The 27868-nt window shown below is 52.5% G+C and overlaps 2 protein-coding genes and 2 non-coding genes across 6 annotated transcripts; all 4 read left to right on the top strand.

Annotated features, from left to right (window-relative positions):
- Nucleotides 1–715: 715 nt before the first annotated feature.
- Nucleotides 716–13522, top strand: CCNT1 (cyclin T1). Of its 2 annotated transcripts, XM_026084950.1 has the most exons (9): nt 716–897; nt 1035–1116; nt 1341–1469; nt 2375–2435; nt 3868–3930; nt 4330–4375; nt 7545–7708; nt 8058–8128; nt 8759–13522. In XM_026084950.1, the coding sequence occupies exons 1-9, from the start codon at nt 722–724 to the stop codon at nt 10172–10174; spliced, it is 2208 nt and encodes a 735-aa protein (XP_025940735.1). In that variant the 5' UTR covers nt 716–721; the 3' UTR covers nt 10175–13522. The 2 variants fall into 2 exon arrangements, with proteins under 2 accessions (XP_025940735.1, XP_025940736.1); XM_026084951.1 differs by lacking the exon at nt 7545–7708 and having other exon boundaries at nt 8759–8847.
- A 216-nt stretch (nt 13523–13738) lies between these two features.
- On the top strand, nt 13739–27563 carry KANSL2 (KAT8 regulatory NSL complex subunit 2). 2 transcript variants are annotated; one of them, XM_026084958.1, is made up of 10 exons: nt 13739–13776; nt 15023–15281; nt 16313–16491; nt 17147–17261; nt 17703–17866; nt 19112–19278; nt 19819–19915; nt 22569–22822; nt 25358–25594; nt 26648–27563. In XM_026084958.1, the coding sequence occupies exons 2-10, from the start codon at nt 15031–15033 to the stop codon at nt 26780–26782; spliced, it is 1599 nt and encodes a 532-aa protein (XP_025940743.1). In that variant the 5' UTR covers nt 13739–13776; nt 15023–15030; the 3' UTR covers nt 26783–27563. The 2 variants fall into 2 exon arrangements, with proteins under 2 accessions (XP_025940743.1, XP_025940742.1); XM_026084957.1 differs by having other exon boundaries at nt 13741–13776; nt 15020–15281.
- LOC112975227 lies at nt 20000–20135 on the top strand. Its single transcript, XR_003256519.1, has one exon. It is a non-coding gene; the product is annotated as a small nucleolar RNA SNORA2/SNORA34 family (small nucleolar RNA).
- On the top strand, nt 26398–26530 carry LOC112975228. Its single transcript, XR_003256520.1, has one exon. It is a non-coding gene; the product is annotated as a small nucleolar RNA SNORA2/SNORA34 family (small nucleolar RNA).
- Nucleotides 27564–27868: the final 305 nt, after the last annotated feature.

The following is a 27868-nucleotide window of genomic DNA, read 5'->3' as shown; positions in this document are numbered from 1 at the left end:
GGTGGCGCTCACGGTACTTTTCCTGCGTGTGTACATATAAATTATATATAAACCTCACTTTCGATAAGAGCTGCGGCCTGGCGTGGCCTGTCGGGTGGGGGGGCAGGGGTCGCGGCTGGGGGCGAGGGTCACAGGTCACGGTGTTAGGGTTGGGGTCATGAACGGGGTCACAGGTAGGGCTGGGGTCACAGGTCATGGCAGTGGGGTCAGGTTGTGAGTGGGGTCACAGTTAGGCCTGGGGTCAGGGGTCATAGGTAGGGCTGGGGTTGCAGGTCCCTGTGGGGGGTCAGGGGTCACAGGTCACAGTGTTGGGTCAGGGGGCTGCGAGTGGGGTCACAGCAGGGTTTGGGTCAAGGGTCATAGGTAGCGCTGGGGTCACTAGTGACGGTGTGGGGTTGGGAGAGGTGAGTGGGGGTCAGGGGTCACAGGTGGGGCTGGGGTCGCAGGTCAGTGTGGGCTCGGGGGGTGTGAGTGGGGTCATGGGCCGAGCTAGTGTCGCAGGTCAGGGGGCGGCAGGGTCAAAGGCCCAGCGAGCCTCCCCCACCTCACCCCACTTCCGGGTTGCAGCCGGGGGGGGGGGGGGAGGGGGAAGAGAGCGAGAGATGCCGCGTCGCGCATGCGCTGAGGGGCGGGAAATCACTAGCCAAGCCGATCGGATAATTGACGTAGGCGCGCGCGTGCGTGCGTGCGTGCGTGCGTGCGCGCGCGGGCGCGGATCGCCATGGAGGCCTCGGCGGGCGGCGGGGCCGGCGGCGCGGCGGCGCGACGCTGGTATTTCACCCGCGAGCAGCTGGAGCGCAGCCCCTCGCGCCGCGCCGGCCTCGACCCCGACAAGGAGCTCTCGTACCGCCAGCAGGCCGCCAACCTCCTCCAGGACATGGGCCAGCGCCTCAACGTGTATCCGGCCCGCGCTAGGCCGCGCAGCCTGCGCTCGAGTGCCGCCGCCGGGGCGGCGCGGGGCGGGGGAGGGAGCTCGGGCCGGGGACTGAGGGCGCTGCCCGGCGGGGGGGGCATTTCCTTAACCGTGCCGCCAGCTCGCAGCTCACCATCAACACGGCCATCGTGTATATGCACCGCTTCTACATGGTGCAGTCCTTCACCCAGTTCCACCGGAACGTAAGTGCGCCCCTGCCCCCAGCCCCGGGGGGAGGGCCCGCGGGAGGCAGGGTGCTGCACCGCCGCCGGTAGCCGTCACAGGCCCGCTTCCCCTCTGATGCTGCCCGTGCTCGTGTTGTTTCCCAAAGGAATATTTATCTTAGCCGTAAAAAGTAGCCCAGCTTATTTGCTTTGATCTTGAGCTTATTATCTTTAAAAATAAAAATTGTTTTTCTCCTCCAAAGTCGGTGGCACCGGCGGCTCTCTTCTTGGCAGCCAAGGTGGAGGAGCAGCCTCGCAAACTGGAGCACGTAATCAAGGTAGCACATGCCTGTCTGCACCCCGAGGAAACTCTTCCAGACACGAGGAGCGAGGTAAGTGTGGAGATGGGAGGACAGCGCTGCGAAGTGAGGAGCGGAGATGTGAAGAATGGGAATGGTGGAAGTGTGCTGCATCCTGAATYGTGCAGTTCGGCTGACATAACTAGATCACGTGGCTGCAGTGTCTTGTTAAATCAGGTTCATAAGTATCCACTCTCTAAATGAGTGGTTGTGTTGTAGGATGGTTAGTTACAGCTCAATTCAACTGCTCTTATACTACAGAGAGCTTTTTGGCTTCTGTACAGCAGAAGGCTTTTCTTTCCTGCTCTGTGGCAACCTCTCTTCTGTTCTCTTTTGCTGTGCTGCTGCAAATGTGACTGAGATGTGCTGTGTAACAGTGTCTGCATTAAAAGCTTCTGAGGAGAGCGTGGATGTTGGCTGCTGGGATTAAATAGTGTCTGTGGCAGAGCAGAAAATGATGTGTGCGGTTTGATTCCGTTCTGTTCCCGCTTGTTTAATTGTGGGTTTATTAGAAATGTTGCCAATTCCCTATCTCTCGAGACAGCCCGTCTTACCTGGAACTGAGCAGCCAACCCTGCCGAAAAGGGGAAGCTTTATCCAGGAGCCAAAGCTTAAGGAAAAAGCTAAATACCATCCTGTACTGCTCATATAGCCATCCCGTGCCACGTAACCCTTCTTGAGGGACCAGGACTAAGAGGGCCAATGTGGATCCTGAAGCGACAATCCCGTAGAACAAGAACTAGCAGGGGAGTGGGTCCACCCAGCACTCTGCTTTCTCTTTTCTGGCAGGGAATCTGTGCCAGTTTCCCCAGTCCAGATTGGGGCATAAAGACTCCCCTTTGCTATTTTTTTGCCTCCCTGAGAAAGGGTGTTAGAAATGTGCAGGCTTTATACGGAGTGCCTCATCGTGAGTAACTTGCCTGTCCTCTCAACCCCAGGCTTACCTGCAACAAGCCCAAGACCTGGTCATTCTAGAGAGCATAATACTGCAGACCCTGGGTAAGTTTTTCAAAGCGGACGGGCTGCCACACGAATCCCAGACCCAGGAGTGTTCCGCAGGGCGGAGAGTCTTAACTGCACAGTCTTCTCCACAGCTGAAGGGCAGATGCACAGCTGGCCAGTGGGAAAGCAAGAGTCCAGGCAACAAACTCTTTTTCACACCCACTCCTTGTGTTTTCCTTTTGATATCAATTTTTTCAGGTTTAACTTGTGTCAAGTTCAGTGTTCAGAAAAATTAAAATGTGAAAGTGTGGCTCGTCTCTTTTTCCCCCCCCTTCCCTAACAGGTTTGTACTGCTCGGACATTTGGTCGCTGTCCTCCGTTACGCTGTTAAACTTCATAATGCTCTAGTCCAGTGGCCAGGAATGGAAGCTGTTTGCACTGGGAGATGTCTAACAAAACCTGGGTTGAAGTTAATATTTTGATCAGGTCACTGTTTTTTTTTTTTTTTTTTTACGTTCAGCTGAACTATCCCAGCCACAGTTTTCTTTGTTTTTTGGTTTTTGAAAATAGAGCCTGGAGCCTACAGTAAGAGCTGTGATTGTCTGTCAGATTGAGTATCTTGTTCTTTTCTAAAATACCCTATTAAAACTTTTTTTTTTTTTAAGTAACTGTTCAATTTGGGAGGCAGTTTGTATGTAGCACTTCACTTCTTAAAATACTCAGTAGGTCTTTGTTATTTCTGACTTAGTTGCAAAGTAGATTCTAATAATCCCTAATTTACCAGGGGACCAAAGGGGGCAGGTGTGTAGATGACTTGCACGCATTTGTCTGGCAAGCCAGTGGATGAATTGGGGTCCGAGTTCTGGATCTACTGTGTTTGGTTCTCCAGTTGCCTTTTTTTTATTTTTATTTTTAAACTTCACAGTTCATCTAGAATATTCTGCACAGAAAAAGCCAAATCTGTTACACACATGGACCAATTTGATTTTTTTTTTTTCTTTAAACCATAATGTACAAACTAAATAGGAAACTGAAGCAAGGATTAAGTTCAGTTGACTTTAATGCAGTAGGCTCCTTCAAAGGGAAGACGTCTGCTTCCTCTTAGCTTTTTGGGTGACAGAAATTCCTTTGAGCAAATGCTATTGTCTTCTCCTTCCTCCCAGCTGCTGTAAGAGGCTTTGTCCTGCTATTTTTAAAATCCTTAATAGTTGTTTTGTTTTCAGTGAGGTCTTTCAAGCACAGAAGTAATTTAGCTGCTTGGAGGCCTGGCAGCAGCCGTGACCTTCAGGTTTTGTGATGGAGAACTTGAGTCTTCTGGATAAAGGAAAACGCGCTCCTCTATTCCTGCTTGCCTCGGAGCGGAGAGCAGGGCTGTAGGAGGGAAGGGGAGAACCAGGCTTGTCCCCCAGGAGCAGGAAACGTTGAGGTTCGTAGATCTCGGGGGATGCGCTGCTAGTTACCTGATGGCCATATGTCTGTGTTCTTCCAGGCTTTGAGATCACTATTGACCACCCACATACCCACGTGGTGAAGTGCACGCAGCTAGTGCGAGGTAAGAGACGTCAGGGGCTTGGCAGTGCTCTGCTGCAGAGGGCTGCTCCTTCAAGTAACTTGCGCTTGATAGAAAAGAGCTGTGAAGATGCATTGTTGTGTTCTGCCGCATTTGTCATTGGTGCTGACAAAAAACTTAATCACCGTAATGAATTTCAAAGTAGATGGAGTTGCAAGTCAGTGACGTGATGCTGTGGCTGTACTGAACCACAGTGTAACACAAAACTGTCTCTGTACAGTAACTTCTAACAGCTTCTCTAGATGTGAAGTTAGTCAAACTGTGCTGGCTCTCTTATTTTTCTGTGCTGGTGACAAAAGACCTGTGGTTTTTAAAGTGAAATGTAATAGGGTTTCTCAGGATATCCAGACTAACTCTTTGCTCTTTCCTTTTCTCTTTCAGCCAGCAAGGACTTGGCACAAACTTCCTATTTCATGGCTACCAACAGGTTATTATTTACCATTGATTCATATTTGACAGAGGGTTTTATCTGGAGGAGATGTGCTACTGGTGATCCCTGGGGGATTCGTTAGTTTGTGAGCAATAGGGGATTGCACAGTCCTGTTCAGCAGGAGGAAAAGTTTCTGTTCTTTCTAGCTTCCAATAAAAACAAGTGCAAAATCAGTTATATAGGTAGAGCAGGTAAAAATAGGATGTTGTGGAACATCACTGCTTTCTTTTTACAGGGAGTTAGATTGCTGTGGAAAGTTCAAAACGAAATAGCTGTAGGGGGTGGACTTGGAGAGAAGGTGTATGTTTTTGCTTATTTAGTACCCAGGGGTCAGTGAGTAGAATTTCACTGGACTAGGTGCTGTGCAGATTGTGCACAAATATGTTCTGTACCCAAAGAGGGCTGATCTCAAGTATAAAGCAAGAAATACAGGAGCTGAATACAGATATCAAAGGTTACAAGACAGAACCGGTAGCCTTGTCGGGCCTGAATGAGGGTCCTGTAGACAGTCCTGGAAAAGAAAGAGGCACCTAGGTTTTTGCCTTGAGAGGTCTGGATAGTTCCGTCAGGTAAGACCTGGATTTGTACTATAATGCTGATTCCAGCCCTCGTATTGCGACTTCTGGCATTAACAGTTACTTTCTGGATTAGCAGCTTCAGGCAAATTATGGAATTAAAGTTTGGAAAAGACTAACTTGAGGAAACAGGAGATTTTCTGTTTCTGAGGAAGAGTTTGCAGAAATGAAAGGATGGATAACTCTCAAAAGGGAGAGAAAGACGGGTTAGGCTTCAGTTCTGTCTGCTTAAGAAGTCTAGCATAACTGTGCTGGTTAGATAAGGATGAAGTTTTCATTTTTATTTAAAAAAGTATGTGCCAGCAAAAAGAGCACTTAGTCGGTGTTGAAGTAGCAAAACTTTCCAGAATTACTTATTTTCAGGTTATAGGTAAAGATGCAAAAGCAATAAGCCATCTCTGTCATAGCTGAACCGTCAGTAGCACACCCTTGCTAGCGTAGGGGAACCTGCAGAGTCGGAAAACATTTCCGGACCCTGGCAGAGCAGCAAATGTGCGTGGCCTTGGGCAAGTCGTTTCCCTCCTCTCTCTGTCCATGAGAGGTGTTAACTGCTCACCTCCACAACTTGCTGTGAGAAGTTTGTTGTTGAAAGATGCTACGTAGCTCCCAAGGGCACTGTATTCAGAAGCCTGCGGGTCTTCGCAGCAGAACTGCGTTGCAGGTTTCCTGCATAAACTAGTGTAGAGGGAAGGTTGTGTTAGTAATACATAAGTAAATACATCCTTGAAACATGTTTTATCCCTGCAGCAATAATTGCAAAACCAAGGAATTATGAGTTAAGGTTATACTTGAAAGAAATCCAGGCAGAAAGTAAGAAATGCATCCAGATAGCCTCAATTTTGCCTTGAAGTGATGCCGTGAAATATGTGATTAAGACACTTGAGCGATGAACTAGATTTATCAGGTGTAGCTACAGATTTTTAACTTTTGTTCCCTTCTGGCATCGTTATGGGGCAGAGTTAAGGCTATTTGTGTACCTTAACTTCACTTCTTACCTTGGCTGACTGGACGAAGGTTTTTTCTTGCTCTGAATTTCCTGGGTTTGACTTCTTGGTGTATGGATAAGTACAATGTTGTTGAAATGGCTTCAGACTTTTCAGCTATGGATGCATATCTCTGTCTCTCCACAATGCACTGGTGGAAAAATGTTTAAGTAACCTGAGCATGCTGAAGAAGTGCAAATAATGCCATCCTGCCACTGCTCATGGGTACTCAGTGTAACTGTTTCCATAAAGCACTCTTTAAAGGACTGATTCACTAGTGTACTACTGTGACAACAGGCAAATCCTGCACTGAACTTGCTGTCACGGGTTTTTAAGAAGTCTGGATGTAGTGAACCTGGTGTTCCTGCAGGTGAAGAGTAGGGTTGTTGGGGCTGAACACGTCCCAGTTCTCAAATCAGATGTCTGCTTTGAGTTCCTCGTGGTGAACAGTTCAGGATCACTTCTTCTGTTCTTAATGCTACCTAGACAACTCTTCCCAGCATTGACGTCCGAACTGACACATAGCAAATTCATTTACTCATGAAATGCTCGATAGGCGGCCAGGCTCCCTGTTAAACGCTACTGAGTCACTAATCTACAGTGTTGCATGCAAAGTGGCTCTGGAGGGAGAGCGGGGCCTGCCGGAGGTGGCTCTGCAGCAGTCGATGACTAGAATTACGTGAGCCTGTCTGTAGTAAAACAATTGGAAGCTTTTCACACGCAGTCAGCGTACAGTGTTGTTTACAGCAGGAGCTTCAGTCCTTTTCCTAAAGATCTTTTGGGAAAGTCCAGAGCCTTCCTAAATGCCTAGAAAGGCCAGGTCACTAGCTGAGCGCGTGCATTCTCAGGAAGGTGATTTTTAGGACCTGCTTTTTAATCAAAGAATAAGTGCTGTTGATTGTGAGGCATGCTGTAATTTTCATACAAAACAGGCCAAATCCTGCTGCAGATCAGATTCAGGATAACTCTGAAAAGTGTAATCTGTGTGGATCTGTACAAGCTTTGCTTTTAACTGTGAAACAGATCTTGACCCTAAGGAGAGATGGTGCTTCTGTTAAACATCCCTTGACCTGAATGTGAGACTTTGCTCCTCTTAGTGTCCCTCGAGAGATGAGGGGATGAGTGCAGATCCTAGGAGCTTCCTTGTTGGAACTGTCGGTTCTTGGAACGGTAGCAGTGCCCTTCACCAGTGATGTTGGCTTCCCAGGAGCTGCACTTGGAAACGTTTGAGGTTTTTTCTCAGATTGAACAGAGCCCACAACAGCGGTTAGGGGCTGGCAGATAACCCARCTGCTCACTTATTCCCTTGGAGGAGGGCTGCAGCGGGACAGCAGTGTGCCTTGCCACTCCTGCACTAGCCACAGAGCCTTGAGCTGACAGAGGTGCCTGGACCCAAACTGGCTGGAGCAGAACAGGGAAGTAACACGTGAATTGGCAGAGCAGGATAGAGACGCCTGTAACAGGGTTGTACTGGGGGAGGAATTGCAGGACCTTCCCCACCATGTCCACCTCTTCCGCAGTGTCTGTTCAGCGGGCGATTGTGTGTGCTGAGGTTCAGGCTTGGGAGTTCATGGCTTTCTGTTTCTCTCTCCCTGCTGGTGACGTCAGCCTGCACCTGACCACCTTCAGCCTGCAGTACACCCCTCCCGTTGTGGCCTGCGTCTGTATCCACCTGGCTTGTAAGTGGTCCAACTGGGAGATCCCAGTCTCCACGGACGGGAAGCACTGGTGGGAATACGTTGATGGCACTGTAACTCTGGAGCTCTTAGATGGTAAGTTTTGGAGCAAGGTCCCCCCAAAGGCTCTTATATTATCTTGGCATCTCTGTTCCTGGGTCTGCCATTCAAACATGGCCACTGGCCAGTTCATGGACTCAAGGGCTTCTGGTCTTGCCAAGGTTTCCAGTGCAGCAGCTTCTATGGTACAATAGAGATGGCAAAAGGCACACAGTGAGATGAGTTTAAATGTGGTCAGTGGTACTAGTTCTCAGTATTTCCCCTCCTGGAATAGCTCCATCTCATCAGTAGCTCCATTCATCAGTAAGCAGGGGGTTGCCCTGCTGGGCATGGGCAGGTCTGTGTGTCCCTAACCATCTTGCCTGTGTTTGTGTCTCCTTTGCAGAACTGACTCACGAATTCCTGCAGATCCTTGAGAAAACTCCCAACCGGCTTAAACGTATTCGGAACTGGCGGGTAAGAGTCTGCTCTGGACTATTGCCGCTCGCAGGAGAACGCAAGCTCTGATTTCTCGTGTGTGCGTGAGGCTGTGTGGCATCTCTGATATTACAATACAAGAGAGTGTCTGAAGGGCGTGTGTGCGGGGGGAAATCTGAGTATTGTGGGTCTGCAAAATGTGTCTTCAGTATTTGAATTCATCAGTTTTGAATTAACTCTATAAAGACCTTTTTCAACGGATTTAGTAACCCTGCTTCTGTGTTTGGGTAGGGTCTTTGGCTGCAAGGAGAGGTAGGGGCAAAATGGGTCTGTCTTTAAATCAGAGCTTGCACTCCTCAGTGAGCCTGTTGCATCAAACCAGCTGCCTACTCAGCCATTACGTCATCCAGGCTCAGCCAGACTGGCCGTTCCCTGCTATTCCTCATCGCTGCCTGGCACTGCAGATCAGGCCGCGTCTTGTCGGTGTCTGTTCTTTACAATGAGCGTGTTTCGCTCTGTAAAATGCTCTCTTGGGCTGCTTCTGTCACTGGAGATGTTAGGCCTGTTGTTAGATCAGCCAGGAGGATGACTTATGCTTTTGTCCTCTCTAGTGGTCTACCATACTGGTGACAGCACAAACTAAATCACTGGTCTCTGCTTTCATTCTAGGCCTCTCAAGCAGCCCAGAAGTCGAAGGCTGACGACCACGGCGAAGACGAGAGCCTTTCGGAGCAGACGATCCTCAACATGATTTCCAGGAACAACAGTTCCGACATGAACATCGCAGGTTTAATGAGCATGTCAACGTCCTCGACTGCTGGAGCAGGGCCATCTCTGCCGGCCACAGCAGATTCGCCCAGCGACCAGAGCGGTGCGGATATGTCCCAGCCTGAGCACTGGCTGTCCCAGCATCCTCCACCCAAGCTGGAGGCTGGCCAGAGTCACAGGACTAACGAAAGCTCATCAGCTGCTGAGCATCCTTTACAGCAAGATGGCGCTGGTTATCAGAAGCAGAGTGGCAAGAATGCCCCGTCGGCGAAGGTGTCACTCAAGGAGTACCGGGCCAAGCATGCGGAGGAGTTGGCGGCACAGAAGCGTCAGCTAGAGAACATGGAGGCCAATGTGCGGTCTCAGTATGCCTACGCGGCGCAGAATCTCCTGGTCCAACAGCAGCGGGAGAGAGAAGTCCAGCAGGACAGCAACCCCTCTCCAATCATCCTGAAAATCCCCATCGGTGGCTCGGAGAACCCCGAGCGCCCTGCCCCTGAAAAGAGTGACAAAGCCTCGGCTCTGAAGCTGAGGATCCCGGTGGCAGGGGGAGGTGGGGACAGACCACTCTCCTCTAAGCAGGAGGAGATAAAAATGCGGATCAAGGTGCCAGCTGCTGCAGACAGGCACAGCTCCTCGAACGAGAGCAGTGGCAAAAGCCGAGATCACAAGGAGAAACACAAGGGCCACTCTTCCAACCACCACCACCACCATCACAACCACCACTCTCACAAACACTTGCATGTCCCGCTTGGAGCTGGCCCCAGCAATGTGGGGAACAAGCGGCCGGGAGACTCTAAACACRGCAGCCAGCAGAGCAATGTGCTCCACAAAAGCTACAGTTTGTCTGGCTCTTCCCGCAAGAGGCCCCTGCCAGAGGAGGCAGCAGCCGCAGCACACGAGCACCAGCCCAAAATCAGTAAAAGCTCCAAAGGCCCCGGCATGCAGTTTCCTTATCCCCACCTGTCCGGGGCAGCCCATCTCCCAGGGCACAGCTCAGATGCAGGTGGGCTCTCCTTACCCCAGGCCAACAAAGCCAGGGGTCCCCACGGCAAATTGGACAAGGGTCCCACGGGGGCCAACGGGCACAACACAAACCAAGCCAGTGACTACCAGGATACAGTGAATATGTTGCACTCGCTGTTGAGTGCGCAGGGCATGCAGCCCACCGCACCCTCTGCCTTCGACTTCCACTCGTATGGCGAGTACTTGAACCCCCGGGCTGCCGTGAGCTCCAGAGCCGCCAACACGGACAAACCCCGACCGCCCCCGCTGCCGTCGGAACCCCCCCCTCCGCTCCCCCCGCTCCCCAAGTAAAGCCCTTTTTACTACTGAGTTTGTACAGACGAGCCTGCTTGCCCGAGCCTGAAACCTGGGCTGCCCCTGCAGGGGAGGGAAAGGGCTGTTTGGTCTCCACTGCCTCACGAAGAACTATTTTATTATAACTTTTATTATTGGTATTTAGAGCGCGGAGTTGTTGAAGCTGTGAAAGGATAAGAAACCCTTTCTCTGTTCCTCGCTCCCTCCCCCACCGACTTCCAGTTAGTGGTGGGGTCTGTCCCTGCTGGAACTGAAGCCCCCTCTGGGGATCATGTACTGTGGGGGGCCCTGGGGGGTATTTAAAACGTGTCACAGAAAATCTAAGACATTTTACAAATAATTTAAGCAGTAACTTATATCTTAGTGTTTTGTTCATTTTAATTTTGTAATGCTGGCAGGTGCTGCAGGGACCCTCGCGAAGGGCTCGGGCTGCGTCTGTGGTTGGTCAGGAGGCTCCATTCGAGCCGTTGGCAATGGAAGGTGGTTCAGGCGCCTTTCGGGGATGGAGCAGAGGAAGCGGTGTGTGAAGGCAGGAGCTGGAGACAGCTCGGCCGGGGCAGTAGAGGAAGTCCCAGCTGCTGCCGACTCGGGGTAATTTGGAATTGCTCTGCCTACTGTTGTTTCAGTTTCCTCGTCTGCAAAAGTGGCTCTCGTTTAGGCTGTCTCTCCCTTCCCGCTGAATGAGAGACTGCCTGGCAGGTCACGTTGCTTCTGCTGAAAAATCCCCGTGAAGGTGGCGGTTCAGGGAGAAAGGTGCATGTTGGAGGTTGTGGCTTCTGGGGCGATGGTGAAGGAGAGTCTCGCCAGTTTCTCCTTGCGTGTCACCCGCTTGGCAGAAGGGCTGGGAGTCAGCACGGTGCCCGTGAGACCTCGCTCGCCTCCGGGTGTTGTGGAGCTGATGCCAGAGAAAGAAATGGGGGTGCGAGCGAGGAGAGCTGTGAGTGGGGCACRTTTAAGTCGCGTTACGGATCACGTTGGCTGTGGAAAGGGCTGCAGAAACGTTGCGGTGTTGGCGGTAGTGTTTCGTGGCGGCTGGCGCAATGTGAACATCCAGGGTGAGGTGGTGACCGTGGGCTTGGCTGTCACCTCAGGTGGCTCTTTTAGGGGAGAGGGTCCAGATGAGCTGCCCGCATGCGGCTGACTTGCTGCAGTGCTGCTCAGCCCCCAAGGCAAAGGGGCCTTGTACACGCAGCGGGCTCGTGCCCAAGGGGCGCCCGCCTGGGTTGTGTGACCCTGCTTTGGGAGCTGGCTACCTTGGCAGAATAACAGCATAACGCAAAATCTAGGAGTCCGTTTGCCCAACCGCAAGGCCTAATGCCTTCCCGTCCGTCCCCAGTGGGGCCGGGTGCCACCGGCACGCGGCGGCCGCGTGGAAAGGTGCGGAGCTGGCTGGACCACGGCCTGAGTAATGGTGTTTCAAGCCTATAAGCCATGTGGAGCCTAGTCTGAGTATAAAAGTGAACTGTGTTGACAGACGTGGTCTGTAGTTGTGCAGGGTTTAATCTGAGAGGAGCTGCATTGTGGGTTCTCCGGGTGAGAAATAAGATGAAAACAGGCAAGATGGGCAGCTTCTGAGGGACTGCTCATCCTCCTCAGCTCTGGGCCCRGGGTCGGGCACGAATTTCTGCAGGCTGCACAGGGCGCTGAGCCCGGGCCATGGGGGAGCTCGTTCAGGGAAACCTGCGTGCACTTTGCTGTTTGCAACCCTTATCTCACCAAGTTGGAAACACAGCTTTTACTGCTACCTAGATCCTGGAGCAGGGAATCCAGCTGGAGGTGGGAAGCTTCGGTCTAACGTTTTGGAAAAGCTGACTTATTTTGTTCTCGGACTATACTTTTCCAAACTTCAATAAATGTACTGTCTCCATATGTTTTTTGTGAAACTCTGTTCTACATCCAGTTCCGCTTATTTTCAAGAGTGAATAGTAATGCTAACCCTTGCTGGTGCCAGCTTGCTGGAGCTGGTCAACCACCACAATAACTTTTTAAGTACAGAGTTTACGTTTGAGGCTCCCAGCAGATTTGTCTCTGGCTTCCCCAGGTGCTTTGAGAGATGTCGCGGCATGGCTTGTCAGGCGGTGCAGCAAGTYGTGCTGCCCTTTTTCCGTTATTCAGTAGGGGAGCAATTCCTTACCTCAGCTGCAGCGAGGTATCGAGTGTGATGCGCTAGCGAGTCTCTGCATGTGTCCTGGAAAACTTGAGCATCTTCAAGACTAGCTGCGCGTCTGATTCTTGTTGCTGCAAAAGCCTTAACTGCAGGGTCACTGCCGCGCTGGCTGGAGACGTCTGCCACGTGCAAAGGCGTCTCCTGGGCAGGTCTTCAGCGTTTGGTGCCCGTTCGGGCCTCTGGGTGGAGGCAAGACTGGTGCCCTGCACCCCCGCCTCGCAGGCGGCACCGGCAGAAGCAATCCTCCGAGTGATTTCTGCGTTTTTTTGTTTCGGGCTTCRCTTGCAGTTTGTGGGGCTGCGAGCTGGTGCTTTGCTCGGGCGTGTGAGATGGATGCGTGAAGGCCCTCGGGGTGTTTGGGGGCTTTACCTCCASTGTGGATGCAGGTGATAGGACAGGGGAGGTTACTGGACGTGAGTTTGGGCTGTCTCTGGGTTTCCTGCTGCTGTGCTTCAGGCTATATTCTTGAATGCGAAGAAGCTTTTCCTGGGCACCCCCAAAGTGCCTCTTTCCTCCTTGCGGGAGAGCACGGGGCACTTGTCGCGTACGGGCAGAGAACAGCGGTCTGCATGCCCTGGGTTTTCTTTTCTATCTGAAGCTGCTTCTGATTTATACCTGCTGTCTCCGGGGTCTCGAGGGGCGACACRAGCCTCCCCTCATGCTTTCCTCTTCCCTGCTTGGGTGAGCGCTGGGAGCGAGGGCCGAAGCCTGGATAAGGAAGGTGCTTTTAAGTATTATTCTTAAACATTTATAAATATTTAAACTTCGGGAATCTTTTTAAACCAGATAGATGCGTGCTACCTGCTCCAACCTGTAACGGGTTAGGGCTTCCCTCCTGCAGGGGAAGGGGCGAAGGCAGGGGAGCTCCCAGGCCCTGGCCGGGGCGGCCGAGCCGGTGCCCCCGGGAGCTTTTGCCTTCTCGGAGCCAAAGCGCGAAACCCGCTTCCGTCTCTCCTCTCTCACTCAGGGCTGCCGGGTGCTCGCAACCCCCCTTCCCCCGCCGCGGGGCCGCGGCTACGCTGCCTCCGCTCACCGGGTGCAGCGGCGCCCGGTAAGGACACCCCCCCAACCCCCGGGGCCGGCGCCGGTGCCGGTGCTCGGTCGCTCGCGGGCACTGTCTCTCGCTGTATTTATCCACATCAATAAAAGTGAACGGCAAAGGAGGCAGCCGAGCTGCACCGCTGTGTCCCGGGCTCTTCCTTGGCGGCGGCGGGCCCCGGGCGGCGGCGGCGCCGCGCCCACGTGTCGGTTCCCACCGCCCCCCCCACGTGACTGAGGGGGCGTGGCCGGTCCCTGGCGGAGTGACGGCTCGCTTGGCCAACGGCGTGCGGCGCCGCCCCTCCGGCCGCCGCGGATTGGCCGCGGGGCTGGCCAGTGAGGCGGCGGGGCGGGCGCGCGGCGCAGAAGGCGGCGAGGCTGGGGCGCGAGCGAGGTAAGATGGCGGCAGCGCCGCCGGCCCCGAGCAGAGCTCGCCGGTTCCGCCGCCCCGCTGCCGGCCCGCTCTCCCGGCGGCTTCTCCCCACCCGCGCGGGCCGGGGGTGTCGATCCCTCCCCGGTCCTCCGCGTCGGCGCCGCCGCTTGGGCCCCCTGGGCTGCCCCCCTCACGCCCGCCGCCCGCGGACAAAATGGCGGCGCCGGGGCAGCCGGGCGGCGCGAGGGCGCATGCGCGGGCCCGGCGCGAGGCGGGTGGCGGAGCACGTGCGCGGGGGGGAGGCGGCCGTGCACGGGGTGCACCGAGGGGTGCACGGGGAGGGGGGCGCCGTGCACGGGGGAGGGGGGGTGTGCCCCGGGGAGGAGGGGATCGCGTACGAGGGGTTGCACCGGGAGGAGGGGGCCGTGCACCGGGATGCACCGAGGGGTTGCACCGGGAGGAGGGGGCCGTGCACGGGGATGCACCGAGGGGTGCAGCGGGAGGGGGGCGCCGTGCACGGGGGCGGGGGTGCCCGGGGAGGAAGATGGACCTGCACGGGGGCGTCCTGGGTGTAGGGGGGATCTGCGCTAGGGATGCATTGAAGTGTGTACTGGGAGGAGGGCATCCTGCGCTGGGGGGTGCGCTGGGGCAAAGGGATCCTATACTGGGGGCTAGCTGGTGAGCTGTGCACTGGGAGGATGGAGAGCTGCATTGGGGGAGTGCAAAGGCAGTGGTGGGGTTTGGGCGCTTGAGAAGGAGAGTGTATATGGTGGGCATGTTTGAGGGGTCCTGCACAGGGAGGAAGATGCCTGGTATTGAGGGGCTGGAGGGAGCGGTTCTATGTCGGGTGGCAGATTGTGCACTGGAAGGGAGGGTTCATGCCCTGGGAGGGCACAGGGCTGGGGGAATTGAGCCCTGGGAGGAAGGGGTTGCATAGTGGGGTGGTGGGGTTGGAGCGGTTGCCCTCTGGGGTGTGGAGAGTTTGTGCAGAGGGGGAAGGGAGTCTAGAAAACGTACCCCTGGCCACAGCGCTGGCCCACAGCAACGCTTGGTAACTCTGGTAAGTGAAACGTGTTTCCTTCTGTGCAGAATTGGTATTACTGTGAAGCTGAGTTCTATGAAACTATGTCTGTAGGCACAATTTCGTCTCCCACTTGTCCCAGGAGGACAAAGAGTTTTATTCAGATATCCACAGATATTAGCAAAGGCTGCTCTTTATCAGTTGTTTGTTTCATTTCTTTTAATTGGGCCTTTATCTCTCTAGCAGGTGTTGGCATGAACAGAATTCGGATCCATGTTTTGCCGTCAAGTCGAGGACGCCTTACTCCTGTGCCGCGGCCCCAGGAACCTCTGTCATGTGCCTTTACTCACCGCCAGTGTTCCCAGCCACGGCTGGAAGGGCAGGAGTTTTGTATTAAGCATATCCTGGAAGACAGGAGTGCCCCTTTCAAGCAGTGCAGCTACGTTTCAACAAAGAATGGAAAGCGGTGTCCAAATGCTGCGCCCAAGCCAGAGAAGAAGGATGGGTTAGTATCTCCGTTTCCCAGTCCTTTGGTCTGTACTGTAGAGAATTAGAACAGGCAGAAGCAAGAGTACCATGGTGTGAAGGCACAGGTCTGCAGCCTGGGCGTCGCAGGTCCTTTTCCTTATTCTGCTGCTGCACTTATGTTAACCTCAGACAAGTGATTTTCCGTTTTTGAAGCACTGTTAATCCAGCAAAAAGACTCTGTGAGTACTGGAAGCTCTGCACRGAGTCTTTTTGGTGCAGCAGGACTGTCAGGCTGCTGCCCTCTGTCATCAGAAGGTGGCTGCACTGTTTCAGGAGTCAGGGTGCTTTGTAGGAGCTGCAGTTGCATCCACATGGTGCTGCACCTGAGCTAACCCTGGCGAACTCGAGTTGCCTGTGTCTGTGCTCATGGTTAATCCTCGGCACGGATACTCCAGTCATGTATTATTTGGAGTTGATGACCTGGTTGTGCTTGTTGTTCCTTGATGCGTGTAAAATGTTCCAGCTGTTACGGATGAAAGGACCTAGAATAATTATTGACACCCAGTAAACACGTCAGCAGAACACAATTACAGTTATTGGAGCATCGGCCTTTACTGGCTCCCCGGGGTCACTGAGATTTGAACACTAGTAGTCTTGATTCTGCCCTTGGTGCCTCTGCAATAAAAAGGATGCACCTAACGTGGGGCAATGTGCTTTGCACAGAAACTTAAAGTCCAGTGCGAACGTTTGGAAGCAGTAGAGTTTACCTCCGCGGCTTGAAGTAAAAAGCCCTTTTCTCTCCTTGCTGCTGTGCTGTGTGGCTGCCGGCTTCAGTGCCAGAGGTGGCATTTTATGGTGGTGTGTGGTCTGCGAACCGCTTGGGGCTCTCTGGTATTTCTGGATGATACTGGCAGTCAGTGATAGAGTTATGTTTTGCTCGCGAAGGATAGCTGTGGAGTGGGGTATGCCTTCCAAATGGCAGGGAGTGTTTCTCACTGTATCGCTTGTTCGTTTTGCTGGCTGACTGGGAACTTGGAGTCTTAACGTGTTTTTGATTTATTTGCTCAGTGTGTCGTTCTGCGCCGAACACGCCCGTAGGAATACTCTGGCACTCCAAGCTCAGATGAAAAAGTCCAATCCTGGACCTGTAAGCGAGACTCTCCTTTGCCAGCTTAGCTCTTACGCCAAAACAGAGCTGGGCTCCCAGACTGCAGAGAGTAGCCGCAGTGAAGCCAGTCGAATCCTAGGTAAGAATTTGATGTGAAAACTGGTGAGAGAGAACCAGCAGTTCTCTTTTTTTGTCTGAAAATGCGAAGAATATCACTTATTAAATCCAGTAGCAGAAAAGGGATGCTGGGGTCTACAATAAAAAGATCATGTTCCTCACCCCTATGTGTTTTGCCTACCAGTGACTGTAGATAAGTCACATTGTAGGTATGTCACATCACCAGACCAAAATCTTGTGGGTTCCCTTCTCTTACTGTTGCAAGATATATGTCTGGAAGCTTCCCTTATTGCTGGTTTAGTCTCTTGCTGTGCCCATCAAACACTGCTGTTAGATGTGTCTTTTCCCTACAGCTCGGTGGTGAGCTTCCCATCTTGCAGGGTCACTYGGTGGGGAGCTGGCAGCCAGTTCGTGGTTCCTAAGTAGGCAAGAATGTTCCTCCACAGGAGCTGTATATTTTGGCTGCATGTAATTAATTGGTGGGTTTCCTGTTGTACCATGTTGCTCACTCACATTGTGTTGGGGAGAAGTTTCKCTTGGAGAAGAGACAGAGCTGGCTCACCTCTGTACTTGCCGTGGAACAGCCTCCGCCGGGGTCCCTGGCTGCCCTGTGCTGGAGTAACGAGCGCTGGGAAGCAGGGCAGAGTCCTGTCCCTCACGGAGACTTGTCTTTTCAGATGAGGACAGTTGGAGCGATGGTGAGCAGGACCCTATCACAGTGGACCAGACGTGGCGAGGGGATCCAGACAGCGAGGCTGACAGCATCGATAGCGACCAGGAGGATCCCTTAAAGTAAGTTGGGTGGTGGTGGCTCCCAGCTGGTTACACATGTACTGCAGAACGCCCTGAATTCAGTGTGATACCAGGGTGGATGGTGGTTATACTAAAGAGATGACATTATTAATGATGTTGCAGTTGGACTTTGTGTCTCTGGTGAGTTGTTAGGCATGAATACTTGCAAGTCTTGGACTCTGTGATTCTTCTGTGAAATGTTTGCTGTTGATCCTCTTTCAGTGCAGAGTAGCCCATCTAGCCAGGTATTTAGCAGCAGTCTGTGGGTGGTCTCTTAGCTTTAAAAAAAAAAAAAATTTCACTAGTTCTGCTCTTCACCCATTGATCTGTCTAATAAAACCCTGCTCAGTCAGTGTTTCAGGTAATGCCCATGTTATTCAGTAAGAACAGCCCTGAGGGGATCTTTACAAAATTCACCCTCTTTGTTTGGGTGCTTTTCAGGCACGCTGGTGTATACACAGCCGAGGAGGTGGCTTTGATCATGCGAGAGAAGCTGATCCGCTTGCAATCTCTGTATATTGACCAGTTCAAAAGACTCCAGCACCTTCTGAAAGAGAAGAAACGTCGATACCTGCATAGCCGCAAGGGAGAACATGAAGCCATAGGCAAGTACTGGTACAGGTAGTCACTGATCCATATTCATCTGGCCATGGGGCACAGTGCTTCTCTAAAACGCATGCAGAACTCTACATTTAAAAATGCTTTTTTGTTGCTTTTTTAGAAGCACATTTAATTGCAGTGCTAGCTTGTAAGGGTGAGAATTGCTGTAGGATTGAAAGTGAGATGGAGAAGGTATTTCTGTGGCTGGCCTTATGCCCGGAGATTGGTATCGTTTGGGTTAGAAAGGTTGCCGGATTTCTTTGCTCTTCAAAGTTTGCAGTGTTGTCAGGAAATGAGACTACAAAGTTAATTCTGAGACAAAAGTTCTTTTTTGTATGGGATTTCCTGTTTTTGGTTTTATAAACAGAAAATTTATTCATCTGTAAGCTCCCGTCTGTATCGGCAAAGGTTTGATTCTATAGTTATGCCAGTATTGCTGTAATGACATTCCTTCTTAGCACAGATGCATGCAACTTTCTCCTGCAAAAGCACTTTTGCTTTGGTTGGATTTCTTACTGTACAGAATATGCTCTTTGAGGCAGGAATTTGTAGTTCAGCAGATGAAGAACTGCGTTGTATAACTGGCTGAAAGTGTTGCAGTGCAAAGAATGCTTTCTTGAGCATAGCCTCTATAATAGCTCATCCCGGAAAAGGGCATTGTACAGTCCAGTCTCAAGTAAAAATAACTGAAAGTTTTATACATAATAATTTTGTAGAACTTGTTTTTGCAAACCAGTAATAGAAAAACAGATGCTGAGCRTTGCCCTGTAATTACAGCTAGGAATGCTTACGGGAAACTTCCAGAATTTGCACATGAGTAAGCTGAAATTTGACAAATTTTATATTCTGCCTGCAAAAATCACAGTATACTTTTGACTGGTCAAAGTATTTTAAAAGACGTGGTTTAAAAATACTCTGTCAGCCCAAGTATTCCTTGTCTGCACAGAGCAATTGGGAAAAGTTTCTGGATGGAGGCTGCTTTGTCATGCTCTTATGTAACCAAAAGATGTGCTTCCTGTTTACATGTGCAAAGCTCACTGCTAGTTCACTAGATGCTTTGACATCTGTGTCATTAGTCAGCTGTTGGAGCTCTTGACAGCTGATTTTGGCTCTCGGTACCAGAAAAATAAAATCGGCATCGTTTTCTTTAAAAAGCCCTATCGAAAGAGGGGGGTGTTGGCTTAATCACGTTGGAAGAAGGTGGCAGACGGGGGGTGGTATTTCCTGATCCCTCCCTCGCTTCTCTGCAGGCAGCAGCCTTCTGACGGGCCCGGAGGGGCTCATGGCCAAGGAGCGTGAGAACCTGAAGCGACTGAAGTGCCTGCGACGCTATCGGCAGCGCTACGGCGTGGAGGCCCTGCTTCACCGCCAGCTGAAGGAGCGCAGGATGCTGGCGACTGACGGTGCTGCCCAGCAGGTGGGTGTCCAACAGCGCCTGGGCCGAGAGCTCTGCTCTCGGCCTGGTTTGAGTCACAGCCTCACCTGGAAACTGGGTTTCTCCTCTCGCCCGTTCGTTGGAGTGATCCTAGGCCAGATTCCCTGGGTTTCTGGCCCTGTCAGATTGCCCGTTGTCATGCTCAAATCTGAACCCAAGTCATGTGTGTGCAGCAATTTCTTTATCATCATTTTTAAATTTAAAGCATTCCCTTAGCTGACTTCTTAAAGTCAGAAGATAAATCTGGGAAAAGCCATTCTTTGAGACATCCTTCTGAGGTGATAACGTTCTTTGTATTGAAATTGAGGCTTGTCTTACTATCTCAGGTCTGTCTAACAAAAGCCTGACTGAAAAGGACATAATGAGGAGTGAGAATCTGCCATAGTGGAACTGAGAATTTAATCTTGGCATGTTTTTGAAAGCAGAATGCGAAAATGCTGTTTAGCAGAGGGGGGTTCTCTGGGAAGGAACCAGAAAATTTTCCAGTGCAGCTCTGAGCTCTTCTTTTCGACTTGTTTGCAGGCACACACCACTCGCTCCAGCCAGAGGTGCTTGGCCTTTGTTGATGATGTTCGATGCTCCAACCAGTCTCTCCCGATGACCAGGCACTGCCTGACTCGTATCCTTCGATCTGTCTGTGCTGTTTTGGGCTGCACTCGTGACTGCTGGCAGTTTGAAGTGTGCCTGATCCTCCTTTTTAATTTTGGCCCTGAATCAAGGCCATCGGTTTGCTGTAGCCGTTGGTTTCAAGCAGGAGCCCAGAGGAATGTGTTCCTGTGGTATGTTGGCTAATCCAGAGCATCAGAAGGGAATGGCCAGTTCACTTGGAAGCAACAAGAGAACCTCAGCAAGCCTGAGGGATTTGCAAGCAAATTTCCGGCCATATTAAAGGAGGATAGAAGCAAGTTCACTCTCAGTTTGTGAATTACTGCTCTGAGAGGCTTAACTTCAGGTGCTGGGGTGCCAACAGCCATCCAGAGTAGAGCCTGCCGAGCACTCTGTGCGAGTCCCACTGTGAGCAAGTGAGTAGGAGGGGATGTTTGACTGTTGAGGCACTGCTCACGCAGTGGATATAGGAGGACCTGAATGAGGGAACAGCTTCTAGCCTGGCTGGGGCTGCTGTGGGCCATCTCACTCTCATTTGGACTCCTTGCAAGGTGCTGGTCATTTAGAATGAAATCCCACGCTGAACAGTGCCTGCCTGCTGTGTCACATGTGTCTCTGAACAGCTTCAGGCTGTTCGACTTCTAGATACGACCTTGGCTTTTCAACGGCTGGCTCTGAATTTCCCCCGCCTCTCGCCGGCTTGTAGATCACCCCCGGCAACATGGGGCTCCACAAACCAAACTTTGCTCCTGGGTACGTCTGCACAACCCTTAAGTGGGATTGGGTGGATATGTCCAGTAACAGGTTTGGATCGTGTCTCGAGTCAAGTTAGCAGCTGTTGCTGGTGTGAGTCAGGATAAACTCCAGCGCTCTGTCCCAGAAGAGGGCTGGCAGCCAGGGGGATGATGAACTCTTCATTTTGTTTTGTTACTGAAGTTGGCAGACTTGACTCCAGCTATGCACAGGGAGCAGCCCAGGGAGCAGGAAGCTGCCATTGTTTCTCTGTAGTGACCATATATTTTAAACTAAAGACAGGATAAATACCTTTAAAATGGTTTGAGCAAGTTGCTGTTTGCAGCTGGCTGACTTTGAGCAGTGCAGGCAGAGAAGGGAGTGGAAAAAACGGGGTTTTATTTCCTCGTGTCTGAGTGTCAGCTGACTTTTACTGACACAAACAAGATTTTACTTTGGTTAGCCCTGCTGAGCCGATAACATCTGCAGCCTGCTCTGCTTTGTGCATTGTCAGGAGGCTCTTGGGCTTTGTTTGGTTTTCAGAAGCTTGATTGTTTGTGACAATGCATTAAAGGGACTGAACCCAGCTGGGTTGTGGGGCTCCAGGTGGAGCTTGTGATTTTGTCAGCTTGGCAATTCATGCTTTTTGGCTGCCAATAAAGTAAATGCTTGATCTGGAGTCATTCAGAGAGATTAAAATCTGTCTCCCCACCCTGCTGTTCRTACAGAGACACTTTTCTGACCACATCTGCCCTTGAGTGTCTGATAGATTTGGCTCTTCTGGGTTGGGCTCCGTACTGTTACTTCTCGCGCAGATTATGGGCTCCCCAAAGCCTGTCTGGAAATCTTGTTGGTGTATTCGGAGTTGCCTCAGTGCATGGCGGTTAGAATGCGGTGGTAAATTTGAAATCTAGTCAGCTTAAGAAACTGGGTTAAGCTTGGCATCCTTTGCATTTTATGTGGGTTTGAAAGATTTTTTTCGCTCCCTCACTGCTTTGTGTAAAAAGGAAGCTGTAAAACAAGCTTCGCAAATGTCAGGAACATCAGCACGGCTAGTTATTTTGGTGGGTTTGATACTGAGATAGCTGACTTGCAAGACTTGCTCCGCGCTTGAAAACAGCTTTGGCACCAAGCATCAAATCATCACTTGAGTGGAATTTCTGTCCCCAAGTGAACAGCCCAAGAAATAAGCTTGGTCGTTCTTTGCAGTATTAAGTAGAAAGTTTATAATAGCCAGTAAAACATGGTGTATGTAGACCATCGTGCTACCTTCAGCAGTGGGTCAGTCTGTCATTTTGCAGGGTTCTTGTTCTCTTTTGCTGGAAGAAGATGGGATTCATTCTCTAGCTGCTGTCTGCTGATGGATTGCTCTGTAAGTGAGGTACCATTGGAGCAGAGTTTCTGTTTGTGATTAAAGGCAGGAAATCCCATTTACACCTCTGGCAGGAATAGGTTTTCCATGGGGAAAGAAAATGTACTGGGAAGACAGAAATACCGGAACTAGATTCCTGGCTCTGGAAAAAGCATTGTGCATGCTAGTATCTTTGCTGCATGTTAGACATTAAGGCTTGGGCAGATGCCTTTTAAATGGAAGTCTGCAAATAAAAGTAAGCCTGTGCATTTGTAATATCTTCCATCTGAGGATCTGTGAGTGCTTTACAAGTATCCAGCTAAGTCTCCCAGCCCCCACTGTGAGGCTGTCAGCATTGTCCCCGTTTTCCATCATGTAAGTAAGGTAATTTGGCCCACGTCACTGGACGGTCAGGATGCAACTCTGGAGTCTGGACTCCTGACCATGAAGGAGAACTGTATTTTTTAACACTATGATCCCTGAATGGTGGGGTGGACGGGGAGCTTTTATGCTTTTTGGATGGATGTTTTTTAATACCTTGTCTGCCATACTGTGCGAGTTTCCCTTGACTGTATCTTTCCAGACATCTGTCAAGATACTAATCAAACTCTGTTTAAACCATGTCAAGGATCAGAGGAAGTGCCATGCAACAAGCCCGTTCCTGTAAGCCTCTCTGAGGATCCGTGCTGCCCGCTTCATCTCCGATTGCCTCCTCAGATGTATGTACCTGAGCARGTACTGTCTGTTCCTGAGGAGCTGGAAGCTGCCCCCACAGATCTGTACCTGAGCGCTGCTGAGCTCCAGCCCACGGAAAGCTTACCCCTGGAGTTCAGTGATGTAAGTCAGAGCAGTCGTGCAGTGTGCTCCAGTATAACCTGTCCGTGGCGTGCAAGCAAGGTGTCCTGCAGAAAACCTTCCTGTGAAGGTTGCTGTTTTCATTGCATGTTACAAAGTCACTCTAAAATGCTGAGGGAGGAGGAAGAGTGGGCTGTAATGCAACGGACCTGGTGTTCCTGTTGAGGAACACACGTGGGCATCGTGTAAAGCTGCTGCCTCCCAGGCAGAGTACGTGTAGGTGCACAGGTCAGCCCTCTCCTTGGAGAAAGAGCCCAGGGCAAGCAGGACCTAAGTTGTGAGGGTCTCCCCTCAAATAATTCCATCATGTGGCATCAGCATGCACAGCCTGGTAAGGGGAGGCTAAAATGTTAATGTTTCTCATCACTTTTCTTCTGCCAGGAGCTTAATGTATGAACTATTTTTGTTCCTGCTGGCTTGGGGAAGAATCATCTCTTGAAAAATGTGCAAGAATGTGAAGGGTTTGGGAAATGCTTGTTTTTGCAGTGTTTTGAACATGATTGGTGACTGCTCCTTTGGAAGGGCTATGCTCTTCTTTAAATCTGTATTTAGAGGCTTTTTAAAAGGCGGATTTTTTTTCCTTCTCTCCCATGAAGAATACATGAGGATTTTAATCCCCAGATTATTCTGATATCCTGCATGGATGTTAAGCCTACATGCTTAAAATCCCCTGAGATTTGTTTAAACAAAACTACTGTGGTCATTTGGAGCTACTGCTCTGAATGAGACGTCACTTGCTTTAAAATTTGGATGTCACCAAGATTCCTGAGTGCTTCCATCAGCAGGCAAATCGCGTAACCTAAACTTTGCTGAAGGAGGAGGGTTTTCCTGCAGTTGTGGAGTCAAGAGGATGGCAGCAGACACTGCTTTAACACAAGAGACCATGTGCCGCTGATTCAGTGCCTTGAAAGCCCGTTAGTCTGGGGCTGCCTGGTAGGAGCCTGGTTCAGCCGTAGAGCCGCTGTGGAGTAAAGACTGGATCCAGCGCCCACTGAGGTCAGGGGGAACGCTTCCACTGGCTTCAGTGGGCATTGGACTGGAGCCCAGTTCTCCTTCCTGTGGGGCTGAGCGCTCGCGAGGCAGAGCCAGCACGCCGCTTTATGTGAAAACAGCCTTTGTGGGAGATGTTTCTTCAGGTCAGAAATGAAAAACATAACTGTATGYCCCCCACCTCCCCTCCAAGAGGGTTCTCTTGCTCTGTGCAGGGTTTCAGTGGCTGTTTGGGTAAGAATCCCGGGGCCTTATTTCTGCCTTTTTCCCCCCCTTGTACTCTGAGCCGGGCATGGATGTGAACTGCAGAGTAGCTGCCTACTTTGGAAGTGGCCTTACTGGCAAGTGCGACTTCTCCATGCCGCTAAGATAAGATAGCATGTGTCTGCCCTCCTTCAGGACTGCATCGAGGGCCCTTCACGCCGGAATTTCTCCTGTCGTAGACACCCTTGCGAGAACCTTGCTTCCTTGCTTTGAAAGGATTCAGAGCTACCTCAGCATATGGCTGTGCAGAGCCTCTGTGTTTTATCTAGTGTAACGCTAGCCTGTTAAAGTGCCACTCCGGAGTCACAGACATCCCGCCTTGATGTCGAGCTCCCTCCAAAGCCAAAACAAATACCTTCCTCTAACAATAGCCTCGGAAGGATCCCAGCCTCTCGCGTCAGCAGCGTTATCAGCACATGCTGCGGACAGGAGGGGTAAGCTTGAGACTGTATATGCCAACGTTGTGTGTCAGGGCAAGCAAAGAGGGCTCTGCTGAGTCTTGTCGGGGGGGTGAAAGCGGTGAGTGTCCTAAGGAGATCAGAATCAGACCCTTTCACAGCCCTTTTGGCTGCTGCAGGAATGCTTCTGCCATCTGGGGCAGCACATCACGTTGGGCTCTGGACCTTGTGCCCCACACCTTGTCTTCAGTGGGAGTACAGCGCGATCCAGGCTGGAAACGCTGTTTCTGGAAAAGGAGGACCCCTTAGCTGCATTGCACCGGGACGCTGTGTGCGCCACAGCCGGCATTCCCAGCTGCCGAGGGGCAGCGCAGCCTCTCTTCCCTTTGGCAGGGAGTGCGACTAGCATGATGAAGAGGCTGGGATTCCTGGCGGCACGATATCCGCTGCTCCGATTTCCTCCTCCCGTGCCCCTAGGGTAAAGCTGAAGCAAGGGAGCAGTTTGCTGCCTGTTCCTACCCTGGTGTTAGAGGAGACAGTCTTTTACCACTAAATGCTGTAATAAAGCATTAATTCAACAGGATCTGGAATGAGGGTTGCTCCTTCCTGCCCTGTTTTYGCATGCCGTGTTTTCACGTGCAAGCCCTGCCGGCGTTGGAGCTCCGGCTGGGTTCTCGGCTGTGCTGAGCCCCTGCCCTTCTGTTGSTGCTCTTGACTTGCAGCCCTTACGAAGCTGAGCTCCTGGTCTTTGCCCGGCAGGATGAGCGGGTGACAGAGAAGGGCTGCAAAGAGTCTTGCTGCTGTCTCCCGTGGCTCCTTGGGACCACTCCTTCTGATGGGCCGCTCCTGGTGTTTTCTCTCTTAGGACTTGGACGTGGTGGGTGATGGCATGCAGTGTCCCCCGTCCCCTCTGCTCTTTGATCCTTCTCTGGCCCTCGAGCAGTCAATCAGAGACGTTGCCGAGGCCCCCATAGACATATTGGCCCTCGAGGAACCTTCCCCAGCAGGCATCCCACTGCAGATGGTGCCGACGGACAGAGGGAGCTTGTCTGCCCACGTCTTCTCCCCAGCCGTGGAGCCTCCTGCAGAGCTACCTGCACAGGTACAGCCAGGAGAACGTGCTGGGGGCTTCCAGCTGTGAAGTGCAGCTCCTTCCGCAGGCAGCCCTTGGCCTCCAGAGCTCTGTAACGAGCTGGAAGATGCGCCCTCGCGGGGGGAGAACTGCCGTTTGCAGGCCTGCCATGCCAGCCGGGCCCTCAGGTGGTTGCTTTCCCGTACAGCAGAGCTTGGACCCGCTGGGGCCGCCCGCGTTACGCCCACAGTCTGGACGGTGTTATGAGAGCTGCGAGGATGGTAACCAGAGCTCGTCCTTGGCGTAGCTGCGGGCTGCCTGCGAAGGACAGGCAGTCGCCTTTTCTCCATGGGTGGCTTAGTGCCACCGTGTCTTCCTGTGTGTGGGATGGGTGTCGCGGGAACCGTCTGGGAAGCGTTAGGGCTGTCTCGGCTGCAGGCTGGGGACTGGGGCAGTGGCTTGACCTGCTGTGGGAAGCCCCTTTTCTGCCRTGTGGTGAAATCGTCTCCTTCGGGGCAGCGGGCTTGTGCTTTCTCTCTCTTCAAATAACATTTAYTCCACAGTGCTCTCTTTTGAGTGTAATTTTTCCACTTCTAACTTGCTCCTCTTGGTGTCCCGCTCGGAGCCTGCGGCTTGCTCAGGAAGTGCCCGCAGGGTGTCGTCTTTGGAGGCGTCCTCGGACGCCCCGTTCTGTGTCTGTCGTCTTCTCTCAGATGGGCCGTTTCTGCAGCTCAAAGAGGTCACTGCCGTGCCTCTCCCCTCCCGGGAGCCGAGCGTGCCGCTCGTAGCTCCTGCCCGGGCGGCGGGGCCGCAGCCCCGGAGCTCACACCCCGCAGGCCCTGAATGAAGGCCAGCGGTTTGCCGTAGCCGTTGGTTTCAAGCAGGAGCCCAGAGGAAAGATTTCTCCYGGTCTGTTGGTGTTCCCCTCTCAAAATGGAACGGCCAATTCGTTTGGGAGCGACAAGGTGCGACAGGCCGCCCCGGGGAATGCCTCGGGCTCCTGCCTCGCCTCGGCCYGGGGCTGCTCCAGCTGCAAAGCCCTGGATGTTGCCTGCGTGACCTTGGTTTTTTTTGCTTCAACAGAGTCACCTGCCGATGGTGGGGTGCCGACCTGGGCTGAAGGACAACAGGAGGCAGGAGGAAGCCACGTCCTCTGCCCAGGCCCACGGAGCGGCCACAGCCGCCAACGGGAACCTGGATCCGGCGTCCGTGAGCTGAGACTGGGAACGAGCGGCCTTTCTAAGACCCCTTGTGAATCCTCTCTCGCTCTGAGCCCCGGCAGCCCCTAGGTGGGACACGCACATTATAAACATGCAGGTGTCGGTGTGACCACCCAGCACCTTCCCAGGCTGCAGCTCCACCTCTGCCAGAGTGATTCCTGGAGTGGTGGGGCCCGAGACGTCTGACTGGGGGCCCACAGCCGGGCCCAGCCCAGCCAGTCCTTCCCCTGCGTCCCCCGGCTCTGGCTGCCGTGTGTTTGTGGTGAAGCCTGCCAGGGCCTGCTGGCGAGGGAGAGTCCGTTAGCAGCAGGGGGAAAAGTTGGAGGTGTTCAGCGGAGGGATCCTTGGGTGACTTACTGGGGAAAGGACGGGGTGGTTCTCCGTGCTCGCCTTGCTAGCGAAGCCGTGGTTTCCTCGGAGGGGCGAGATGTGCCAGTAAGAAACGGCTTTGCAGGTGGGGAAAGGACGTCCTGTACGTGGCGTGGCAGGAGCGCCTGTGCTCGGCAGAGGCACGGTTCGTTCCTCGTACGCTCCCATGCGCCAAAGCGGATCTCGTAGCTGCGTGCCAGCTGGTCTCCGGTGTGCCAAGGTGCGCTGCTGCTGCTGCCGCCGCCGCCCCCGGGCAGACTCCTGACCAGCTTTAATCTGCAGGCCTGCAGGGTGCTGATCCTGCGTATGTGTTTGAAATGTGTTGTGTCAAGTTTTTGGTTTGCGGGAGGAGGTTTCCCCTCCCACAGGTAACCCAGACAATAAAGAGATCAGCAGATACTGGAGCAAAGAGCTTCCCTGGGTCGTGCTTCTCCGGTGGGATGCAGCTGCTGTCCGGGGGCACCTCTGCAGAGGCAGGGAGCTCTTCGAGGGGGGGAGACGAGGGTGGAGGATCTGCCCTGAGCAAGGGCAGGACGAGCCGGCGCTCGAGAGCAGCTGCAACGCCAAATTCTYCTCTCCGACCAGAGCGTGGGACAAGCACCGCCGCGGCGGTGACAAGCGCCCTGCCGSTGGGGGAGGAGGGGTTAAGGAATGAAAACCATGTGCTCGCAAACCTCCCGAGTCCTGCTGCAGCCAGTAAAAATACCCAAGTTCA

This window comes from Apteryx rowi, unplaced genomic scaffold, assembly GCF_003343035.1.
Source record: "Apteryx rowi isolate R43461 unplaced genomic scaffold, aptRow1 scaffold_657, whole genome shotgun sequence".
Lineage (NCBI taxonomy): Eukaryota > Metazoa > Chordata > Aves > Apterygiformes > Apterygidae > Apteryx > Apteryx rowi.
The sequence above is the reverse complement of the archived record's forward strand: the minus strand, read 5'-3'. Positions and strand labels throughout refer to the sequence as shown.